Source organism: Theobroma cacao, chromosome 4 (assembly GCF_000208745.1).
Source record: "Theobroma cacao cultivar B97-61/B2 chromosome 4, Criollo_cocoa_genome_V2, whole genome shotgun sequence".
Classification (NCBI taxonomy): Eukaryota; Viridiplantae; Streptophyta; class Magnoliopsida; order Malvales; family Malvaceae; genus Theobroma; species Theobroma cacao.
In genome coordinates this window covers 16,987,551-17,008,274 of record NC_030853.1, presented here as the reverse complement: position 1 = coordinate 17,008,274, position 20,724 = coordinate 16,987,551, and the positions used below count along the sequence as shown (strand labels likewise).

The following is a 20,724-nucleotide window of genomic DNA, read 5'->3' as shown; positions in this document are numbered from 1 at the left end:
TGTTTTTTATGAATTGTATGAATTGCTTTATTTTACCCTTGCAGGCTGGGTAGTAATATATTAGCCCTGTCATGCTGTCTAAAATTTTATTGTATGGTGGGTTTGACCTGCTGCAGTGGGCTGGATTCTGTGGACTAGCCTATTAGAGGGGCACGAAATCCTGTTATATTTTTATCTCGGTTGGAGAGGCGAGTAGGGTAACTCCCGAGGTATAACTTTTAGAGTTCACTTCACGCCAAACCACCACGTGAAGGGGAACTCGGCCAACGCCAAGGAATGGCTATGTTTTCAAAATAAAAACATGACTTTCTAATAGCCTTGGCGGACTCAGTTGGGATAGCCCTCGACCAAGGTATCCCAGATAACTGAGTATGATAATAATTTTTGGTATGAGCCAAGCTTTTTAAGAAATTCATAAGCCATACTGATTACTTGCTTTAAATAAATTGATTTCATTTGATTGAAATAAGTTGAAGGATGATAAATCACAATTTGATGAAATGTTTTAATAGTCTCCTTTTACTCGACTTTAGATATTTTGAGTGATGTTTGTTTACTCACTGGGATTTTATAATCTCACCACCCTCATTTCCACCCATTTCAGGTTCAGAATAGATTGTAGATAACTGATATCGGCGAGGATTACAGTTGAACTTGCCACATCCAAAGACTGTAGGTTCATTTCTTTTGCTACTTTTGGTCATTCGTGGGCCCACGTGTCACTGTAAATTAAATTCTATCCTTTGGTTATCTGTATTATGGTATGTAAGAATTTACTTTGCTTTTACGATATAAAAATTATTTATACAGTGTTCTTAAAATATCTTTTTATGTGAAAATTGAATATTTTTATTTTATTATAACAGTCATAATTCCATTTTAAACGAATGTTTTAGACATCCAAAATTATTTTTGATCATGAAATATGTGTTTTCCACTTACATACTATATTTTTAGATGATTTTGAGATTTTTGGGATAAATGACCAATATACCCCTGTGAGACGAAAATTATTATTTTATTTGTTTAAGTTGGAAACAGTTTAAAATCTTTTAGAATGTGGTATTTGGAAACAGTTACCCACAGGGGAAATGAGAAGCTGATATTAAAGCCTTGCGGGATTTCGGTTGACATTCCGGGTAATGAATGTCGATCGAAACATCGCGGCGGTTGTCACGGGCTCGATGGGAGTTCCGGGCCGTGACATTTTCTCTTCCATAAAATCTATCTCCATTATTTTTGATTGCAGGTAAGAGGTTCTGCTAACCTCCTTGTTGTGGGGGTTATAAATGTTTTTAGTTATGGGGAAGTCAAGGGTGATGTTTTGAATCTGTAGATTCATTTTTGTATGTCTGCAATCTATATTTTGGTAAATGGAGGTTCTAGTTCCTTCTTTTCATGTTTGTTTTTCCTTTTTCATGATGAATGAAAACCAACTTTTCAAAAAAAAAATCATTCTCTTCTCTTTTCTATAATTTGATATTTTTCACTTCCCTAGAATCTGTAAAGGAAATCTAATGGTGTTGAATTTTATTTACTAACAATAACAGATTTTCTCTTCACATCTTTCACAGTTTTTGAAAATTCAAGACTACCCAAAAAATGATTTTTAGAAAAAGAATAGGAATTGTAGACAAGGAAAGGACATTCTGACCATAAGGTATGTTGGGTTCAGGGAATGTTGAAGAAAGTGAAGTTTTTTTTTTGTTCGGAATGATGGCTTCAATTAAGAAGATGGTAATCAATTTAAAGCAATTAGTTTTTTTTTTTTTGTTAAATTATGTAATTAGTCTCTATACTTTGATAAAGTGGTGGATTTAGTCTCTATAAAATAATTTGTAAAAAATAAGTCCATGTACTTTCTAAAATTGACAATATCAGTCAACTCTTAATAGCATTAAATTTTTTCTGTTATTTATACTGACATGGTATTTTCTTGCTGATATGACATTGGATATGATGATCTATTAATGATAATGTGACATTTCTTTTATCTATTTCACAATTTTAATTTATAGAGAATAAAAATTCAATTCTTCTCTTTGTCCCACGATACTCTTTCCCTAAATCTTATAAATCTATTTGTATTTTTTTATTTGTTTTTTTCTAATTCTATTTAAAACCGTTAACTCATATTAGATAATTTCACGTTCACATTTATAAATTCATATTAGTATTTGGTCACGTTATATCGATACTACTATTATATCATTTATGAAATGTCATATCATTATTGTTATATCATCAGATTTAAACCATATCTACAAAAAAAGGTCACATTAACACAACGAAACATCACCTCATCATAGATAATAGAAAACTTTTAATACATTGGTTTGACATGATCAATTTTGAAAAGTATAAGGACTCATTTTTTACAAATTATTGTATAAAGACTATATCTATAATTTTGATAGAGTATAAGAACTAATTGCATAATTTAATTTTTTTTAATTTCTTATTTCAAATCCCTAACTAATAATTTTTCAATATTTGGATGAGTAAAAAGGAAAAAATCAAATTTCTAATCAACAATTTTTTATGTCACGTCATCTATCATGTGATATTAATGTCATCGAGATGACATATCAACATGTCACGTAAAAGATGACGTAGCATCAAAAAGTATTGATTATACCATTGACTAATGAAAGTTAATCAACAGTTAGTGTGAAAAGACTTATTTAACCCAAATTAAAATTTTAGAGTCTTATTTGAATGTAATAAAAGGATAAAAGCTGAATTGACTTTCTTGGTATAATTCGAAGACTTATTTACGTATTTAACTAATATTATATAAAGAGGACATCAAATAAATAAATATTATACAAACAGTGTATCTGTTTACAATTTAAGACTTTTATAAGGGGATATTGAGTTCTAATCTTAGAGATGAAAGGGTAAAATTAATGAACGAGTTAAGATCAAATTCCATGCTCTTTGATAAGTACATAATGAAGAATTACTCCTATTTATTTCAAATCTTGTCTTCTTCTACCTTGACCACTTCAAATAAATGATTTATTGATTTTTAAGAAAGTTTGTTAATATGTAAGACAAAAAATCAAAATGGTAACAAGTAAGATATTCGTTAATTTTAAAGTATCCATATTTAAATCTCACTATAAAAATCTAACATTTATATCTTACTTAAACACGATTAACAATACCATATTAAAACTTGATTAAAGCTAGAATTTGTTTATTTAGTTAAAAATGACGTAGGCACGTGCTACAAAATTTGATCCAACTTGAATTCAATAATAAAAAATAAAATTTAATTATTTTATATATTTTATTATTCAAATTAAATTAATTAATTCAAAATAAATTTTATTTTTAAATAATTTATAAATAAAAAATTTATCAATTAAAATTAATGTATACATTAAAAATTTTATAAATATTAAAAAAAATCATTATAACGTACCCTAAACTGTTTATAAGTACCTTAATTCTATTTAAGTAGGTCACTTACCTATTTACATACTACTCTTACCCTTAAAAGTAATTTTTTTTTTTTTTTTAAAAAAGAAAAACCACACGAACCGTATAGAAAGAACCTAATACCAAAACCTTTGTAAGCGTGTAGAGAAAAAAACCTTCACAGTTCACAAGTAGCTTTCAGTCTGTCCCTTGTTCTCGTGCTCCAACTGTTCTTCTTCTCTTCTTCTTCCTCTTCCATCTCCACTTTCTCCCTGCAACTCAAAACCACTGTGCCATCTTCAACCCTTCAAAAAACCTCTCCTATTCTCTCAAAACCTTCAACATTTCCCATTTTCAGGTGGCCTTTCATTCCCTTTTTCCTCAGATCATTTTATTTTCTTCTCTAAACCCATCCTTTTTTCAATCCTCAAAGAAAAAGAAAAAGATTAATTTTTCTTTCGTCTTTGCTTGGTGGGTATTCGTTAAATTTTTGTTTCTTTATAGTCATTTCCTTGATCAGTCATTATAAAGTTTAATGATTTTTTTTATTCAAAACTTGATTTTTAGTTATGGGTTTTTTATGTTGTTGTAGTTTATAGTTTAAGTGTTGCCCAAAGTGTTGGTTGATTTACTAAAAGCTATTGGTTTCTTCAATGGGTAGTTCTCAATTTTTTAATTATTTTTAGGGTTTAGTTTTTTTTTTTTGAGCTACTAGCTGGTTGGATCCCAGGAATGTGCTAACTTTTCTTTAAAGATCTCGCTTTGTTTTTATTGGTATTTGTTTTTAGATGAATACTTGGCTTAATGCATTTAATTCTTACGATTTCCATGAGAATGTACTAGTCTATTCTTAGAGAATGGAGGTAAATAATGCAAATTAAGCCCTTTTATAATTAATTCTTCTTTATTCTTTGAAGTTTTAATTAAAACTGTTGGTATTTGGGCTCTTTTTAGCAATTTGTAATGGCAGTGCTTTTTAATTTGCTTTTTCTTTTGGTTTCCTTCCATCTTGTTCTTAAATGTTCTCATGCATTTTCTATAGTTTGACACTGCCTGATTGTGTAAAACTGTCCATTATTTAAGCATAGAGGTTGTAGTCTACGGGGCAGTCTTGTTTACATTTGAGCTTTAAGATATGTTGTGGTGGTGATATTCTTTATGGTGTTTTCTTTCAGCAGATGGCATTGGAAACAGCCACTCCCCCAGCTACTCCAAGTGCCCAAGTCGTTGGACATGCTTTTGTCGAGCAGTATTACCACATTCTTTGCAACTCACCAGAATTGGCTCATAGATTCTATCATGATTCAAGTGTGCTTAGCCGGCCAGATTCGAATGGTGTGATGACATCAGTGACAACCATGCAAGTAAGCACCTTGGGTTGTGTTATTACTTCTCAATATTGCTGTTTTAGTTGATTCCACGATTTTCTGATCACTCTCTTTTAAACATATCTTGTGAAACTTTAGCATGTTATAAGTTCCTATAATTTGCTTGATTCTGTATGTGCAGTGTACTTTTGCATCAGCTCATGGTCTCTTTTTTAGCTACTGCGTGGTTAAAGGGTGGTATAATACAATGTCTATGATTTAGATGGTGCTACAATTTGAGCATTGGTGCTTGATTCTTAGATTTTTTATCAATAATTTGTTGTGGGGTTATTTTTGTGAGTTAGGGTATAACCATTCTGAAGAATAACACCATCTTATAGAAGTGGGATTTTTTTATTTTGGCAATAAAATGTCTTCTGCTCTATGCAATTATTATCTCTTTATATGCTGACACATGTTCTTGTTTCTGCTGCTATCATTCCTTCAATAAGTATTGCTAATGTATCTTAGTTGGAGCTTGACTTACTACTTTTCTTTTGGTTTCATCAAAAAATCAAGCTTAATGTTCTGAAAAATGTCTCAATTTTCTAGTCATCATAATATTTGTCTCTGATTTACAGCGTTGCCCATCCCTAGAGTATTCAATTTGGTAAACATGACAAATCCATCATTCACACACGCTTTCGCTCTCTCTCTCCACCTTCCCCTCTTCCAGTGTAGTTTCCTTTTTGAAGTTGAAACTGCGATATTAGCATCCTTTTAAGGTTCCAGTAATAGACAATGTTTAATTATCTTGTCTTATAGTTGCTGTCAGTATCATCTAGTGCAAAGAAATTCCAATAATGTTTTTTTGAACAGGGTATTAATGAGAAGATTCTTTCCTTGGATTACCCAAACCACAAGACTGAGATTAATACTGCTGATGCCCAGAAGTCTTATAAGGAAGGTGTAACTGTGCTAGTAACTGGATGTCAAACGGGCAAGGATAACTTGAAGAGAAAATTTGCACAGTCTTTTTTCCTTGCTCCACAAGACAATGGGTATTTTGTGTTAAATGATGTATTTAGGTATGTAGAAGATGGTGAACCTTTGGAGAATCATAAAGTTAATGGTGTTAATGATGCTCCTAGAGTGCCTTCAACACCAGAATCTGGTAAAATTTTATTGTTTTCTTATTTTTCTTTACCTTTTTATTTGTTGAGATTTCTTTCAATGTCCTTTTAATTTTTGCTTCCAGAGCCAACTCAAGTTCTGGATCCTTCTGCCCCGGATCCAGCAACTGCTCTTGTGGAAGAGAATCAAAATGTTGCTGAGCACGTTGATGAGCCATCAGGCCAGGAGAGACAGGTGGTCAATGAAAAAGAGGCAGTTTCAGAATCCCAGTCTCATTCAAATGGTAATGATATTTCCATAGTTGTTGAATCAACTTCTTCTTCAGCCCAAGAGGATACTCCAAAGAAATCTTATGCATCAATTGTGAGTTTATAAACGAATGTGTTCTATTTGCCTGTATTTGCATCCAGCTGCTTGTTGAAGATTTTTAGTTTCTGTTGTAGGTGAAAGTACCAAAAGGGGGTTCAGGGCCAACTAGAGTCTATGTGCCTACCAATACCCCAAGAGTGACACCCAAGAAAGCTGAGAACCAGTCTCCTGTGTCTGCAGCAACTGCTCCACCTGAAGCATCTTTACCTACTAGCGTTGATGCCCCTGAGAGTAACAATATTCCTGAGGAAGGTATCTCATATGTGTGAATACATGTTCTGTTGACAAAAATGGACTGTTAAAGAAATGAATAAATAGGAAAATATATTCTGCTTCTTTACTTTGGTTATGTGTCAACTGAAATGGTTTTATAATGTTTTCAGTATGACTAACTGTGTATTAATTCTATTTAAGTCACAGTTGAGGGCCACTCCATTTATATTCGAAACTTGCCCTTCAATGTGACGCCTATACAGCTTGAGCAGGAGTTTAACAAGTTTGGACCAATCAAGCAAGGGGGTGTCCAAGTTAGAAACAACAAGGTTGTTTGTTGACACATTGAACGGATAGATATATTCTCATTCACTTACTTTCATTTGTTGATATTTTTATATTCTGTTTCTTCAGCAACAGGGATACTGCTTTGGTTTTGTTGAATTTTTGTCTTTGAGCTCCATGAATGATGCAATTCAGGTATGGCCCTTGTTAGATGTATATTGATAGAACGTTACAAGTTTCACAATTTCTTTTAGTCTATACTTTTTATTTCCCTTAATATCAAGCAAGTTTTTGAGAATTATGTTATGAGTTACATATTCTTGACCCTCCCCCCAGCTGCCCAAGATGACTCTTTCAACCAATGAGGGGCAACAGATCTTTGTTAAGAGTAAAATTAAATCTTTAATTCTTTATAACTGCATCTTTTGTACAAGTTTCAAAGCAGGACAGTGCAAGGTTGTCTGCCTTGGGGTTCTAAGTTGATCACCTACAGATTCAAATTCTGTATTGGGACCTTGAAGGTAGCTTGAAATAGCATGACTTGAGAGCAAATCAACCTTTTTAAGTAGTCTTTGTTTTTTTTTTTTTTTTTTTTGCAAACTTCCTTGCTTTGGCAAAACATACAAAGAATCAATACTGAAAATTTGTTCAACATCAGTTGCATGGTAAATGTCTGTTAAAAAGTTCAATGCTTGGTGAGTATATAGATTAGGCTAACTTTGTCTTAGAAGATGAAGTATCTTTGGTATTATATAGTTTTTCATTCTCTTTCTTCACCTTGCAGTATGTTAAACAATTAGGTCAGCCTTTTTTGTTCTTTTGGTTTCTTCACTATTGTGCCTGGATAATTTAGGCTTATTTTATGATTTGCAAATAGATCAAGGGTGCTCCTAACTGGGTTCTTCCCTATTTTTCTTTGGTTGAATGCTAATCATTTGTGCATTAATATGCAAATACTTTCATGTTGTCCAAGTGTCCAAATCTTCATTTAGATTTTTGTTCTCTGCCTCTCCCTTCCTCTGTCTCCTCATTTGCATGCATGTGCAGTGCCAAGCTAGAGATGACATTACCAAAACCTTTTCATCAGTTATCTGTTTAACTAGTAGTCACTTCATCTCCTAGAGCTTGTTGGGATTGTCTCTTTTCTTGAGATGGGTTGTAATGATTGAAGAAAAAATTACATCATTTGCATCAAATTGATGCATGAACTAGGAAAAATGAGTTCAGCATGGCCAAGGCTCTTGTCTGGAAATGTACTAGTCAGATTTTTGGATTTTGGAAGATATACAGAAATTTATTTTTTAATTAAAAGAAAAGGAAAGGAAAAATTCATCTGGGAATGAGCGAAAAACTATCCCTCTGATTAGTGATCTTTATAGATGCTTCCGGGCTCATTTAATATGAGGCTATATGTTATTTGCACATATTTCCGTTGATATGGTCTTTGTCCCTGGCTGGCCTACTACATGCAATCTAGGATGTTGCAGATTTTTAGAAGGGCCTAGCATGATCTCATACTCAAGCATGCAATAGCCATAATGCATGGTAACTTATCATGCATACAGCGAGGTCTCATATGGCTGAGCTGATGCTTACCCTGGTCTATTTTATCAGATGAAACTTTAAAGTATGGCACCTGATTCTGTGAAAATAGCTATATGCAGTTCCTATTAGAATCATTTCCTATATGCAGTTCTGTGAAAATAGCTAAAAGTTATTGTATTGCTTGAAATGGTCCTTACAAATGTGTGCACCACATCCTTCCATACGTTTCGTGTCGACCTGATTTATTAAGTATGACAGCATGACTATTTTCTTTTTGAAATCACATCTTTGTCCTAGCTAGCTGTTCCCATCTATTATCTTCAGTCATAGCTACAAATGCTATACGTAAAATCTCACCTCTTGCTTGAAACTTCAGTGAGTATTGTTCTTTTGCTTCTTTTTTTTTTGAGTACTGGTAAATAATTTTTGTGCATCTTTTATTTGAAGTGTGTGTTTTTGAGGGCATGGACTTATTGAGTAATAAACTTTGATATTCAGGCTTCACCAATTGCAATTGGTGATCGACAAGCTGTTGTGGAGATAAAGAGAACTTCAACTAGAGGCAAGCAGAAAGTCTATTAACTAATTGATATGATATTTCTTTTATTAATTGAGATATTAAGATTATGCTTGAAAACTCTGCAAATTTTTAAAAACTAGGAATAAAAATTGGAAATGATGTTGATTAAATTGTGATGGTTAATGTCTTAATGATGATACTGCATGAATTATGAAGATTAGACTTGTCTGATGAAGTTGTCCTTGTTGCCGTTTCTTACAGTTGGTAGTGGAAGAGGTAGCTTCCCCTCCAGAAGGGGAGGGTTTCGAAGTGATAGCTTCAGAGGTCGTGGAAACTATGGTGGTAGTCGAAGCTTTGGCAGAAATGAATATGGAAACCGAGGTGAATTTTCTGCTCGAGCTAGGGGTTCAGCTGGGCGTGAAGGAAGAGGAAGAGGTGGGCGTTCAAGTGGACCAAAACAGACTTCTGCTTCTACTTGAAACCCCATAGAGTAAAACCTTTTTTTCCAGGCGGAAAATTTTTTTGATAGGGTTAGTGCTCAACATTTTGGATGAATTGGGAGTTGGTGACTTTATCTTAATTGATTTAACAAGGATCAAATGTTGGAAAGGACTGAGGCAATGTTAAAGATGAAAGGCAGTGCTGTACCTTAGGGATATTCTGTTAGAGAATTTTGTGTAGGGCCTTTTTTTTACCAAGACAAACTCAAGGTCATCCTCCAGATTTCATTAAATTAACTTCTGATTTTACATTGATGGGATTCACCGAGTCTTTAGCATGTGGTGGCTGTAGTGGGATGACCCTAACTTCTTCATAGATTGGAGCTTCTTTTTTTTTTTTGTTTCACTAGGTGCATACTGTTTTTTTTTTTTTTTGGAATGGTACATACTGTCTTTTAATTATTCAAATGGGTAATGATGGTTTGACTGGAATGATACATTGGGTTCATCTTCCTTTCTTTTGGTTGCCCTGTATTTTTAGAGTGATGAAAACCATCATCTTTTATTTCCTTCATTCCCTTTTGCCTTGTCTAAATCATTTTATTAAGGCTTTGAGAGCAATTCATCAAGCTTTGATGTGATGTATATTAAGGCCCAACTAAGATACCTTCTATTTAGTCCTCTCTATGGATTAGGATTGGAAAGAAACCCCATTGTTTTAAAAACTCTTAGAGATGACAATTGTGATTTCAGATTGACACCATCATTGCTACTTTTGCCTTAAAAAAGTATAGTAAAATCTCATTTTCTCAAGAGCCTTTTATGGGTATTTTCCAAATTTCTACCCTTTAAACCTTCAAGTTTCCCTGGTTAAGACATTTTTAATCAGAGCTTACAGCTACATCATGTCTTACTCCTTTTATGGGCAATGAGATTTTCTCTACAGCTCCTTACTATTTTTTCCTTTGTGTTTTTGTTTTTATATCATGAGTCATGACACATCCAACTTGCCCTACCATTTGCAACTTGCAAGTTGCTGCGCCTGCCAATCCTTCTAGCTGATCATCACTACAACTACTTGCTATTACTTAATTAATTTAATAAATTACTATTACACTACTTTTCATCCAAATGTTGTGCTTTACCATCTTTATGATATTATCATTATACTGATTTTATTTGGTTTCCTGGATGTCCTTTGCCTCTATTCCAAGAGTTGTTGTTTTTTTTTTTTTTTTATCTTTTGGATGTACTAAATCAAGAACTTTTATTAAAGACAACAAACAACAAACTATTAGCACATGAAAAAAGAAAAATCATGGAAACTGCCCAAATGGAATTGCATAAAAAAGGTGCCATAAGCAATGAAAATTTTCCAAGCTTATGCGATCATGTCCTTCTAGTAGGTGAGAACAAACATTCAATGTCTTTTGGCTTTCACATTTTGGTTTTATTAGATACATCAAATTCAACTTCTCCCCTCTCCTTTAATTGGTCAAGGCAGTCTTTGAAGGTTCTCCATCTCCATGTTCTAAATGTAATTGCTAGTGAAGAAAAGGAGCAAACCCTTTTTTTTCTTTGGCAACATTGTTCTTTACACTATTTACTAATGAGAGTTGGAAAAATGGTTAAAATTTGTTTAGCAAGTTTGCGGTATTGGAATGTAATTAAAAACCATGAACCCTCAACTCCTTGAGCGTTCATTTTCCCATATTGAAATGGTTGTCCATCATAATAAATTACAATATCACTAAACCCATTGTTGATTTACACATAATATCTTAGATTAAATTCTCTCGCTACATTTATCACCTTAATAATATTACCCTTTGAAGTCTGATTATGCATGCCTAAGCCCTATAATTATCTCTTGATGAAACATTATTCATGGAAGAAGACATAAGCGGATGATATGCACAAGGTATAAGAGCACAAGCGTTGAACCTTTCCCATAAACACATGAATAAAGGAAGCATCTACATAAGTCAAAATTCTATACTGACTAGCTAATTCCTTAATCTTGAATTTGTACAAGTCTAATCTCTTGTATAGAGAGCTCAAATAGAGTGGTACAAGAGGAAAGCTCATTCCTTTAACGATTTTAATTGCAAAATGAATTACTGTAAGAGAAATCTCATCATCTAGACATATAAAAAATACATGTTGAGCTAACCACCTGATCAATAATGCCACTAGTTCATGCTCATGGTCTGGATACTTAGGATAGCTACTCTCACCAAGCTTGTTGTTGAACTTACAGAATAACCTTATTTTATTGGAGAACAGTGCAACCTTCGAAGTCTTGCCTTGACTCTAGAGTATATTAAGAAAAAATTTTTGAAGGCATTCCTTTTCTTCAAAGAGTTTGGTGGAACAAATGTTTCCTATATAAGGAAGCTTTATAAAGACATGTATATTCTCTAGAGTGAAAGTAAACTCTTCCCAATCTATAACCATAATATGAAAGAAGATACTCCACCTTTCAAGAACAACATGCCATACCTCCATTCTTCTCTTTTTACGAGTACGGAGTTCAAATATGATTTATACAATATTAAGTACTCTCATGATAAAGAGGGTGTTCACATGAGCAAGATTCCTCAACACTTTCTCCACCCATTCAAACCAATCATGAATCAACTGAGAATTAAAGCTGAACTTGATAACAAAAGTGAAAATTCTCCATGCTCAAATTTGAACTTCAAATCCGATACTCTTGAAATGCAAAGCTTTTTGTTTGGAGGTGCCTCAAAACAGATGCGATTCCAACAATATTCAACTAGTTTAAAGGTAGGTTGCACCTTAAAACAGCAACCATGAACTAAATGAGAATTGAAGTTAAACTTGATAACAAAAGTGGAATTTACCATGCTCAAATCTAAACTTCAAAATTGATACTAAGCCTTTTGTTTGGAGGTGCCTCAAGAAAGATGTTATTTCAACAATATTCAACTGGTTTAAATCTATGAGGTGTAATTTTAACAATATTCAATTGGTTTAAAGCCATGTTACACCTTACCTCAAGACAATTATTCAACAGGGTTTAAAGGCATGATGCACCTCACCTCAAGATCGGGTTTAAAGGCATGTTGCATCTTACCTCAAGACAAATGTTACAATTCAAACAATATTCAATGGGTTTAAAGAAATCTTTATCAACAGGACTTGTGTCACAGGTCCACATTTCCAATCAAAAAAATATGCTTGATAGGTGAAGGAAAACCCTTATTTATAAATCCAAGACTTATTTCATCTCTTACTAATGTGAGATACGTTACACTATCACAAGACTAACCTTATCTCTCACTAATATGGGATTTGTGACATTTTACTTCACCAAATTGTGCAACATCACTGCATCTTGGTCTAGGTCTACCTTGACCCTAGTATCTCTCATAAGAGTCTCACATTAATAAAGATTTAGATCTGTTTTGATATCACTTATCACAGCCCACATTTTCAACCCAAAAAAACATTATTGATAGGTAGAAGAAAACCTTATTTATAAACCAAAGACTCATCCCATTTTTTAATGATGTAGGATCATGATACCTTGCATGAATTGGTTCCCACAAACAATGTTCTCCCATTTTTTAATAATTTCATCTTCTCAATTTTCGAGAATAGGAAGGACTTCATCAATCTTCCTTACTCGGATTTTCTTAGAAAGAAGAATTTCGTGAATAGTGTCATTCCTTTTGTTGGCAATAGTTTCTTCTTCCATGTAGCAATAACAAATCCACCCAAGCCATAACGAAATTCAAGAACATATATAACGGGTCTTAACCATAAAAGAGAAATGAAAAAGAAAAGGAATCTTGTAGATTACTGCACATAGGACGGCCTTTATCACAGGTTTTTCCTGTTTCCTACACATGTAAGAAATCTCCTAAACTCAATTGTAAGGTTAAGCATTTTTTGGTTTCTTTGTTGGTTCATTTATATTTCCTTAGAGCAACCATATCTCATTTTGCTAGTTACAGCACTACCTTTCTCTTTTCATATTGCAGAATAAGAATTTATACTTGCTACATTAGTAGTGTATGTTTTTCATACTATTAAGCATTAAAGATGATATTTAAAGAATAGTTAAGCCCTTGAGTACCTGTACATTGAAGAAAGATTTGGTATGAACAGAGCATCAAGACTTCTTGTGTTAAGAGTAAGAGGTTAAAAAGACATGTGTACTATTTATATATGATGAGTAAATATAGAGTTACAATTTACTAGTTACTCTTATTGTATAGTAAAAAATAAATTGTTAGTTTCATTTGTGAGTTATAGCTTATTCCAGTTGGCTATTGTCAATATATAAATACACTTGTACTAACTGCTTCAATACAAGAAAGTTCATTTCATTCTTCACTGGTTCATTTCACAATCCTCTCTTTTAACTTCTCTATATCGATTTTATCATGGTATCAGAATGATTCAAGTTAGGGATTCTGAATCTTTCATCATCTACTTCTAGTTTATAGTTGATTCAAGTTTCAATTTGGTGTAATATTTGTTAAGTTTCTTGGTTTGAGTTTGAGGTTTCTTGTTTCGATGGAAAAAACTATAATTTCTAATACTATAATCTCACCAGCTCAAGATCCACAATCACCTTATTATTTGCACCATTCTGATCATCCTGGATTAGTGATAATTACTCCTAAGCTTAGTACAAATAACTATATTTCACGGAGTAAGTCTTTTCTCTTGGTCATTTCAATTAAGAACAAGCTAGGTTTCCTTAATGGCACTATCAGTAAACCTACTATCACAGATCCATTGTTTGATTCATGGATTAGATGTAACAATTTAATTGCAGCTTGGATTTTGGAGTCAATTACTCCACCAATAGCTTCAACCATATTCTATATAGATTCAACAGTTGAAATATAGAGCACGTTGAGACAGAACTTCTCATAGCCTGATGATACTAGACTTTGTAATCTACAATTTACTCTAGGAAATGTCACATAAGGAACAAAATTTGTAGACACGTATTTCATAGAGTTGAAAAGGATTCAGGAAGAGATGAGGAACCATAGGCCACTACCACAGTGTGAGTGTGGCAAGTGCAATCCCAATTGTTTCAAAAAGTACTCAAACTAGTACTAGAAGGATATGGTCTTTAAGTTCTTAAATGGTCTAAATGATTCTTACTCTACTATAAGGTCACAGATCATATTGTTAGATCTTATACCTACCTTAGAGAAGGTTTATAGCTTAGTGCTAAGGGAAGAAACACAAAGAAATTTGCTGATACAAGGCCAACAAATCCTAGAATCGCCTGTTATGGTATTTAGGTCAAATAAGAGGAAAAAAATTCAAGAAAGATGTCATTTGTTCTTATTGTAATAAGAAAGGCTATTTCAAGGAAAAATGTTACAGATTGATTGGTTTCCCTGGGGATTTCTAGTTCAATAAAGGAAAAATGCTTACAAGATAGGAAAATCAGTGAATAATGTGTCAGGTATTGAAGAAAAATAATCCACACAAAAGAATGAGGCTGCTGTAAATAGCACCATGTTCCAGATATCGCTCATAAAGCAACAAGTTAGTAAGCTTATGGATTTTCTAAATGAGAATGGTATTAGTATTGCTAATGGTAAAGATGGTTCTATAAACACTCAACAAAACAACAAACATTATTTGGTCAACTTTACATTAACAAGTATCATCTCTGGTCATACTTGTTTTAACATTATAAATAATCTTCCGTCCAAGTATCAAAATGTCATGTGTCTCATGATAAAGCATAATTCTTGGATAGTAGATATAGGAGCAACAGACCATATTTCTTATACCTTGGATAATTTTGTTTATGCTAAACTAGTATACAATTGCTATGTACAGCTTCCAAATAAAGCTAGAGCCTTAGTTTTTATATAGGGACTGTGAAACTTACCTCTTCTCTCACTTTAACAAATGTTTTATGTGTTCCTAGTTTCAAGTTTAACCTCATTTCAGTGAGTCAGCGTACTAGCTCAAAGACAAGTTGTGTATGGTTTACTGATAAGTTGCGTGTTATTCAAGACCTGGTTTCATGAGAAGTGACTAGGGTAGCTAAAGTCTAATATCTCATATTTTGATATGGTGGTTAATAAAACTTATTGGATGCTAATTGAAGTTAATTAGAATGTTTAAAAGTGATGAAAGATGAAAAAAATATTTTAAGATAAAATATTTCGCACTTGAGAAAATAATAATAAAATAATAATAATTTTATCAAAGAAGAATTTGCGAGATAAAAAGTGATTCGGAAGTGAATTGAAGCATAATAAGGTATTTTGGATACCAATGAGACAAGTGGAAAATTTTAGAATAAAATAATATTTTATTAATAAAATAATATTAAAATATTAATATTTTAATCGATGTCGAAATTTTTTCATTAAGGAGGAGTATATGGTCAATCTAAGTGGGGGAAAGGAAGAACGAGAGAATTTCGAAGAAAAATGAAGTTAGTGGGGTCCGCACGTTGTTATTAAATAAAACTAACGCTGATAAAAATATATTTTAAATATTATGGTGACACCGCGTTGGGGTACAAATTTTATATTTCGTTTGTACATGTATAAAAGAAGATAATAGAAGGAAATTGGAATTAAAAGAATGTTGGGAGGACTTAATTAAAAAGGGAATAACCTTAGAGGGTAAAATAGTAATTTTGCCATTAACTTGGTCAAAGTTTCTCAAGGAAGCTTTTACTCTTTTCTTTTTCAGCCATGTCCGTCCTTATCCTCCCCACCAAGATATTTTCTTCTTCTTCCTCATCCATCCCAACGCCATTTGCATGCTTCACCAAAAAATATCAATTTTTTTCATTTTCTTTCCTTATTTTCTTTTCCTTTCCTTTCTCTTGTTACTTTTTTCTTCTCCTAGTTCTTGGGCACTAAACCTGCAACTTGCAACCCCAATTTCCAGCACATCTAAACCCTAGGAGAGAAAAAGAAAAATCACTCTTCCTTTCCTTTATTTTCAATTTCTACTCCACTTTCAACAACACTTAGATTTTGGCTTCAAATCTTCATTTTAAAGCTAAAAGGTTGGGTTGATCTTTATACCTTCAAGCACCAAGGTAAAGAAACTTCAAACTTGAACAATTAGTTTAATGGGTTTGTGAATTAGACTAGAATTCTAGGTTAAAAGTTGGGTTATAGTGTAGATTGTATAGTGTATATTTATTAGAATTGTTAAATTCAAATTATGACTTGATGGAGGTTGTTATGGCTTGTTGATAAATATAAGTTTTAACGGTATTTCGAGACTACTTGAATTAAGATTTTGTTAGGTGGCATCGTTAAGGTGAGTGAACTTGCATTTAAAATGTTTTGAACAAATGTAAATGTGTTTGAATAAAATATTTGAATATCCTTGGTTGATTTCTTTTAAAATTATGCACGGGAACAAGCTTTTCACAAGTAATTATTTTACGTGGTTGAATAAATAATGTGCTGCGTTATGTACTTGGAATGTTATGTTGATTTGCCAATTGATTTGTGGTATGTGTGTATTGGAAATCTAGAGATGTCCTAAATTATTGGCAAAATGAATAATGTTATTCTTTTTTAGTGTTGGATTGTACAACTATGTTTTGACCAGTAAAATAATGAATTATGTGAGATATAATACTATGCAAAGATTTTTGTTATGTGTTGATATGTGTGTTATTCTTTAAAATGTAACGTTAATTGATTAATATAACCGTGCGTGTGCAGTGTGGGAGTGCACGTGACGGTGTCAGTAATGATGTGGGCGGGAGTGCGTGTGATGGTATTGAAATGTGCATGCAGGGAGTGCACATGATGATATTGAAATGTGCATGTAGGGAGTGCACATGATGATATTGCCTTATACGTGTAGGGAGTGCACAAAAGCTAATGACCGGTGGTTGCATGTATGTTTGTATATTTATACACTATAGAGATGTTTATATATGCTATAAAAATGTTTATATATGCTATGAAAAAGTTAAGAAAATATTACGTGATTGTATTGAATGTTGAAAGCTGATTTTCTTAAATGTTTTAAACGAGTTAAAAGACAACATGTCATCGAGTTTTGTTTATGGCATACAAAATTGCATTGTTTTCAAAACGAGTGCATCATGTTTTCAAAAACTTTCAGTATTGGTTGTTTGTTCCCTTCCTATGTTTACTCACTGAGTTTATACTCATTTTTTTCAAATTCATGTTTTAGTTTCAGGATTGAAGGTAGTTGGATCCTAGGTCGAGGTGCTCCCTCCTATTCATCTTTCAATAGGTTCACCATGCCACTAATTGCACGTTTGGTTTGCAGAATAGATAGGAATGGAATAGAATTGTTATTCTGTAGGAATAGAATAAAGTGGGAATAGAATAGAATAGTTATTACTTTGTTTGGTATTATGAATGGAATAGAACAGGAATTGCTATTATGACTTATTGCAGTGTTTGGTTTGTAGAAATAAGATTAGAATAAGAAAGGAATAAGTGATAAAAAGATAAAAATACCCTTGAACATATTAACATTTATTTTCATTAAAAAATAAAATTATCCTTATTATCATTTAAATACACATTTATCCCAAAAGACAATTATCCATCATAATTATATTTTATCCCAATTACTAAAAATAATTATAATTATTAATATTTTTAATTTATTATTAAATTAGTTGTATGATTTTTAATTTTAACAATTTGAATCATTTTTCTCTATTTGTATTTTTCATGTCTTAATCTTTTAATTTACATTTTCATTAAACATCAATAATTTATTATTAAATTATTAAATAATTTATATTAAATTAGTTATATAATTTTTACTTTCATTATTTGAGTATTTTTCTCTATTTGTATTTTTTATTTTTTAATCTTTTAATTTCTATTTTCATTAAAAATTAATAATTTATTAATTGATATAATTTTTATTTAATTTTTTTTATTTTTCATTTTTTTACTCATCTTTCCTTTTTCTCTTCGGACGTTGAATAGCTAATTTGGCGTTGGCCCTAGCTATATCTAGCTGATGAAGCACCGATCTGGCCAATAGAGCCACCACAGCGAAGGACCACAACAGCTGTGGAGGAGGACGGTTGTAAACTTGCTGAGAGAGAGGGGAAGACGGGTGAGAGAGAGAGAGGAAGACCCACAGCTGAGATAGCGGCTGAAAGAGAGAGGAAGAAGATTGATTGAGAGAGGAGGGAAGACGGGGAAAGACCGGTTGAGAGAGGAAATGAAGATGGGGGAAGGTCGACCGAGAGAGAAGAGGAAGATGGTCAAAGACCGGCTGAGAGAGGAGATGCTTTCTTGGGGAAGGGCGACTGAAAGTGTTGAGGAAGACGAGGGAAGGAGAAAGAGAGAAAAAAAATTAAGTTTTATATGGGACTGAGTCATGATTTTCTTAATCAATTGAGGGTATTTTAGTCAAATGATATTTCAAACCTATTCCCCTGGTCACGAAATAGATAATACCAAGAGGGGACGGGTATTAGCCATTCCCACCACAAAGACAAGTTTGAGGAATTCTTATTCCTCGCCTTGTTTGACAACCAAATAAGGGATGCGGAATGGCATGCTATTCCCCCTACCAAACGCGCTATAAATATTAGCACCCACACCTAGAGTCACTACGCTGACGATCAGGGTCATTGTATGTGTATATGTGTACTTAATGTGAATTGCTAAGATTCATTTGTCAGACTATTTATGTATATTATAATCGATGATGCCATTATGAGTAAATACTTGGGTTTTATGAATTATTTTTAAAGAAATTATATTTGAATATTATGAATTATAGATTTTAAAGAAATATGGATGATAGATGGGCTAATGTACAGGTTCATATAGAAAGGTTTGCTTGGGCCTAGTGGGTTTTGCCAATTGGGCCCTTTGTGCCGGTCATGGCTCGAGATTTGGGCTGTGACATAAGGTTACCTCAGGTTTATACTTCATGCAAGTTAATGAAGATGAGCAAGCTCTATCCAAATACAATTTTGACAAGATTATTAAATCTATCAATATATTTTCAATTTCCAGTTGTGTATCTACACATTCTAGCTTTGATCTTTAGCATTACAGATTAGGTCATGCACCCTTTGAGAGAATAAATGTAATTCATAGGCATTGTTCAAATGTTCATAGCTCTAGCCAACTACTTTGTGAAGTCTGTCTTATGGCTAAACAAAGAAAAGTTCCATTTCCAATTCATGTACAAAATATTGTCAATTCTTTTGAAATTGTTCATGCTAATATATAGGGTCCCTATAAAATACCTACTTTTCCAATCAAAGATATTTTCTTACTTTCGTTGATGATTTCTCTCGATTTACTTAAGTATTTTTGATGAAATGCAAATCTGATGTTTCCATTGTTATTTCTAATTTCCATAACTTTGTTAAGACACGGTTTAATACCAGTATTAAGGTCTTGAGGTTAAATAATGAAAAGGAATTTGAGCTCACTGATTTTTATGCAAGAACAAGCATTGTTCATTACTTAACTTGTGTTGAAACTCCTTAACAAAATGGTAAAGTTGAAAGCAAGCATCAACACATTTTGGTAGTTGTTAAGGCCTTATTGCATCAGTCTCATGTTCCTCTTCATTTTTGGGGTTATACAGTTCTTACTACTGTTCATATTATAAATAGAATGCCAAGTAAAATTCTTGATAATAAAACTTCATATGAACTTTTGTACTAGAAACTTTCTTTTCATGACCATCTCAGAGTATTTGGAAGTTTATGTTTTATTTCCACCCTTAGTCAACATAGAAGGAAATTGACAAAAGAGCTACCAAATGTATATTTTTAGGTTATCGAAATGGTGTCAAGGGTTATAAGATTTATGATCTTTTTGCCAATAAAATTCTGGTATCAAGAATGTAATTTTTCATGAGCATGTTTTTCCATTTTACTCTATTTAGTAGAATTCTTATGATGATGCATTTTATCAAACACCTTATGTGCATGATTCTAGTTTTTTTTTATATGGAACTTTGGGTTTCTCAAAACCTTCAAATTCATTATATTCTTCACCAAATTCGGCTAGTCAGTCTACTTTTAGTGGAAATGTTGACTTTGTAATTGACTTTTCTGATTCTATTTCTCCTAATGTTTCTTCAATTCTTACTAATTCTATCCTTCTTAGAAGAAGTGATAAACCTAAAAAATTACCTAAATATCTAGAAGTTTATGATGTTGACTTGCCTTTTTCTTCCAATTTTGTTACTTTTCACTTTATTACACAATTTATGTCTTCAAGTCAATTGTCTTCTACTCACAAAGCTTTCACTACTTGTTTGTCTCAAATTCATGAACCTAGTATTTATCAACAAGTTATTCATTAAGCTCATTGAAAAAGGCTATGGCTACTGAACTAACTACTTTGAAGGATAATAACACATAGAGCATAGTTCCATTGCCTCCTAATTCTCATGCCATTGGTTGTAAATGGGTCTATAAGACTCAAATGAAAGCAGATGGTAGCATAGAAAGGTGTAAGGCTCGTTT

General features: G+C 32.6%; 1 protein-coding gene and 1 long non-coding RNA gene across 8 annotated transcripts; both read left to right on the top strand.

The window, feature by feature from the left end:
- LOC18601664 (putative G3BP-like protein) lies at positions 3,587 to 9,757 on the top strand. 5 transcript variants are annotated; one of them, XM_007032699.2, is made up of 9 exons: positions 3,587 to 3,897; positions 4,605 to 4,790; positions 5,613 to 5,907; positions 5,992 to 6,230; positions 6,311 to 6,488; positions 6,651 to 6,778; positions 6,864 to 6,929; positions 8,778 to 8,841; positions 9,061 to 9,757. In XM_007032699.2, exons 2-9 carry the CDS (start codon positions 4,605 to 4,607, stop codon positions 9,276 to 9,278), a joined length of 1,374 nt encoding a protein of 457 aa, XP_007032761.2. In that variant the 5' UTR covers positions 3,587 to 3,897; the 3' UTR covers positions 9,279 to 9,757. The 5 variants fall into 5 exon arrangements, with proteins under 5 accessions (XP_007032761.2, XP_017975700.1, XP_017975699.1 ...); XM_018120210.1 differs by having other exon boundaries at positions 3,588 to 3,784; XM_007032698.2 differs by having other exon boundaries at positions 3,588 to 3,897; positions 4,602 to 4,790; positions 6,657 to 6,778.
- Positions 15,996 to 18,950, top strand: LOC108661668. 3 transcript variants are annotated; one of them, XR_001927442.1, is made up of 4 exons: positions 15,996 to 16,308; positions 16,949 to 17,127; positions 17,430 to 17,464; positions 18,206 to 18,950. It is a non-coding gene; the product is annotated as an uncharacterized LOC108661668 (long non-coding RNA). The 3 variants fall into 3 exon arrangements; XR_001927441.1 differs by lacking the exon at positions 17,430 to 17,464; XR_001927440.1 differs by lacking the exon at positions 18,206 to 18,950 and having other exon boundaries at positions 17,430 to 17,599.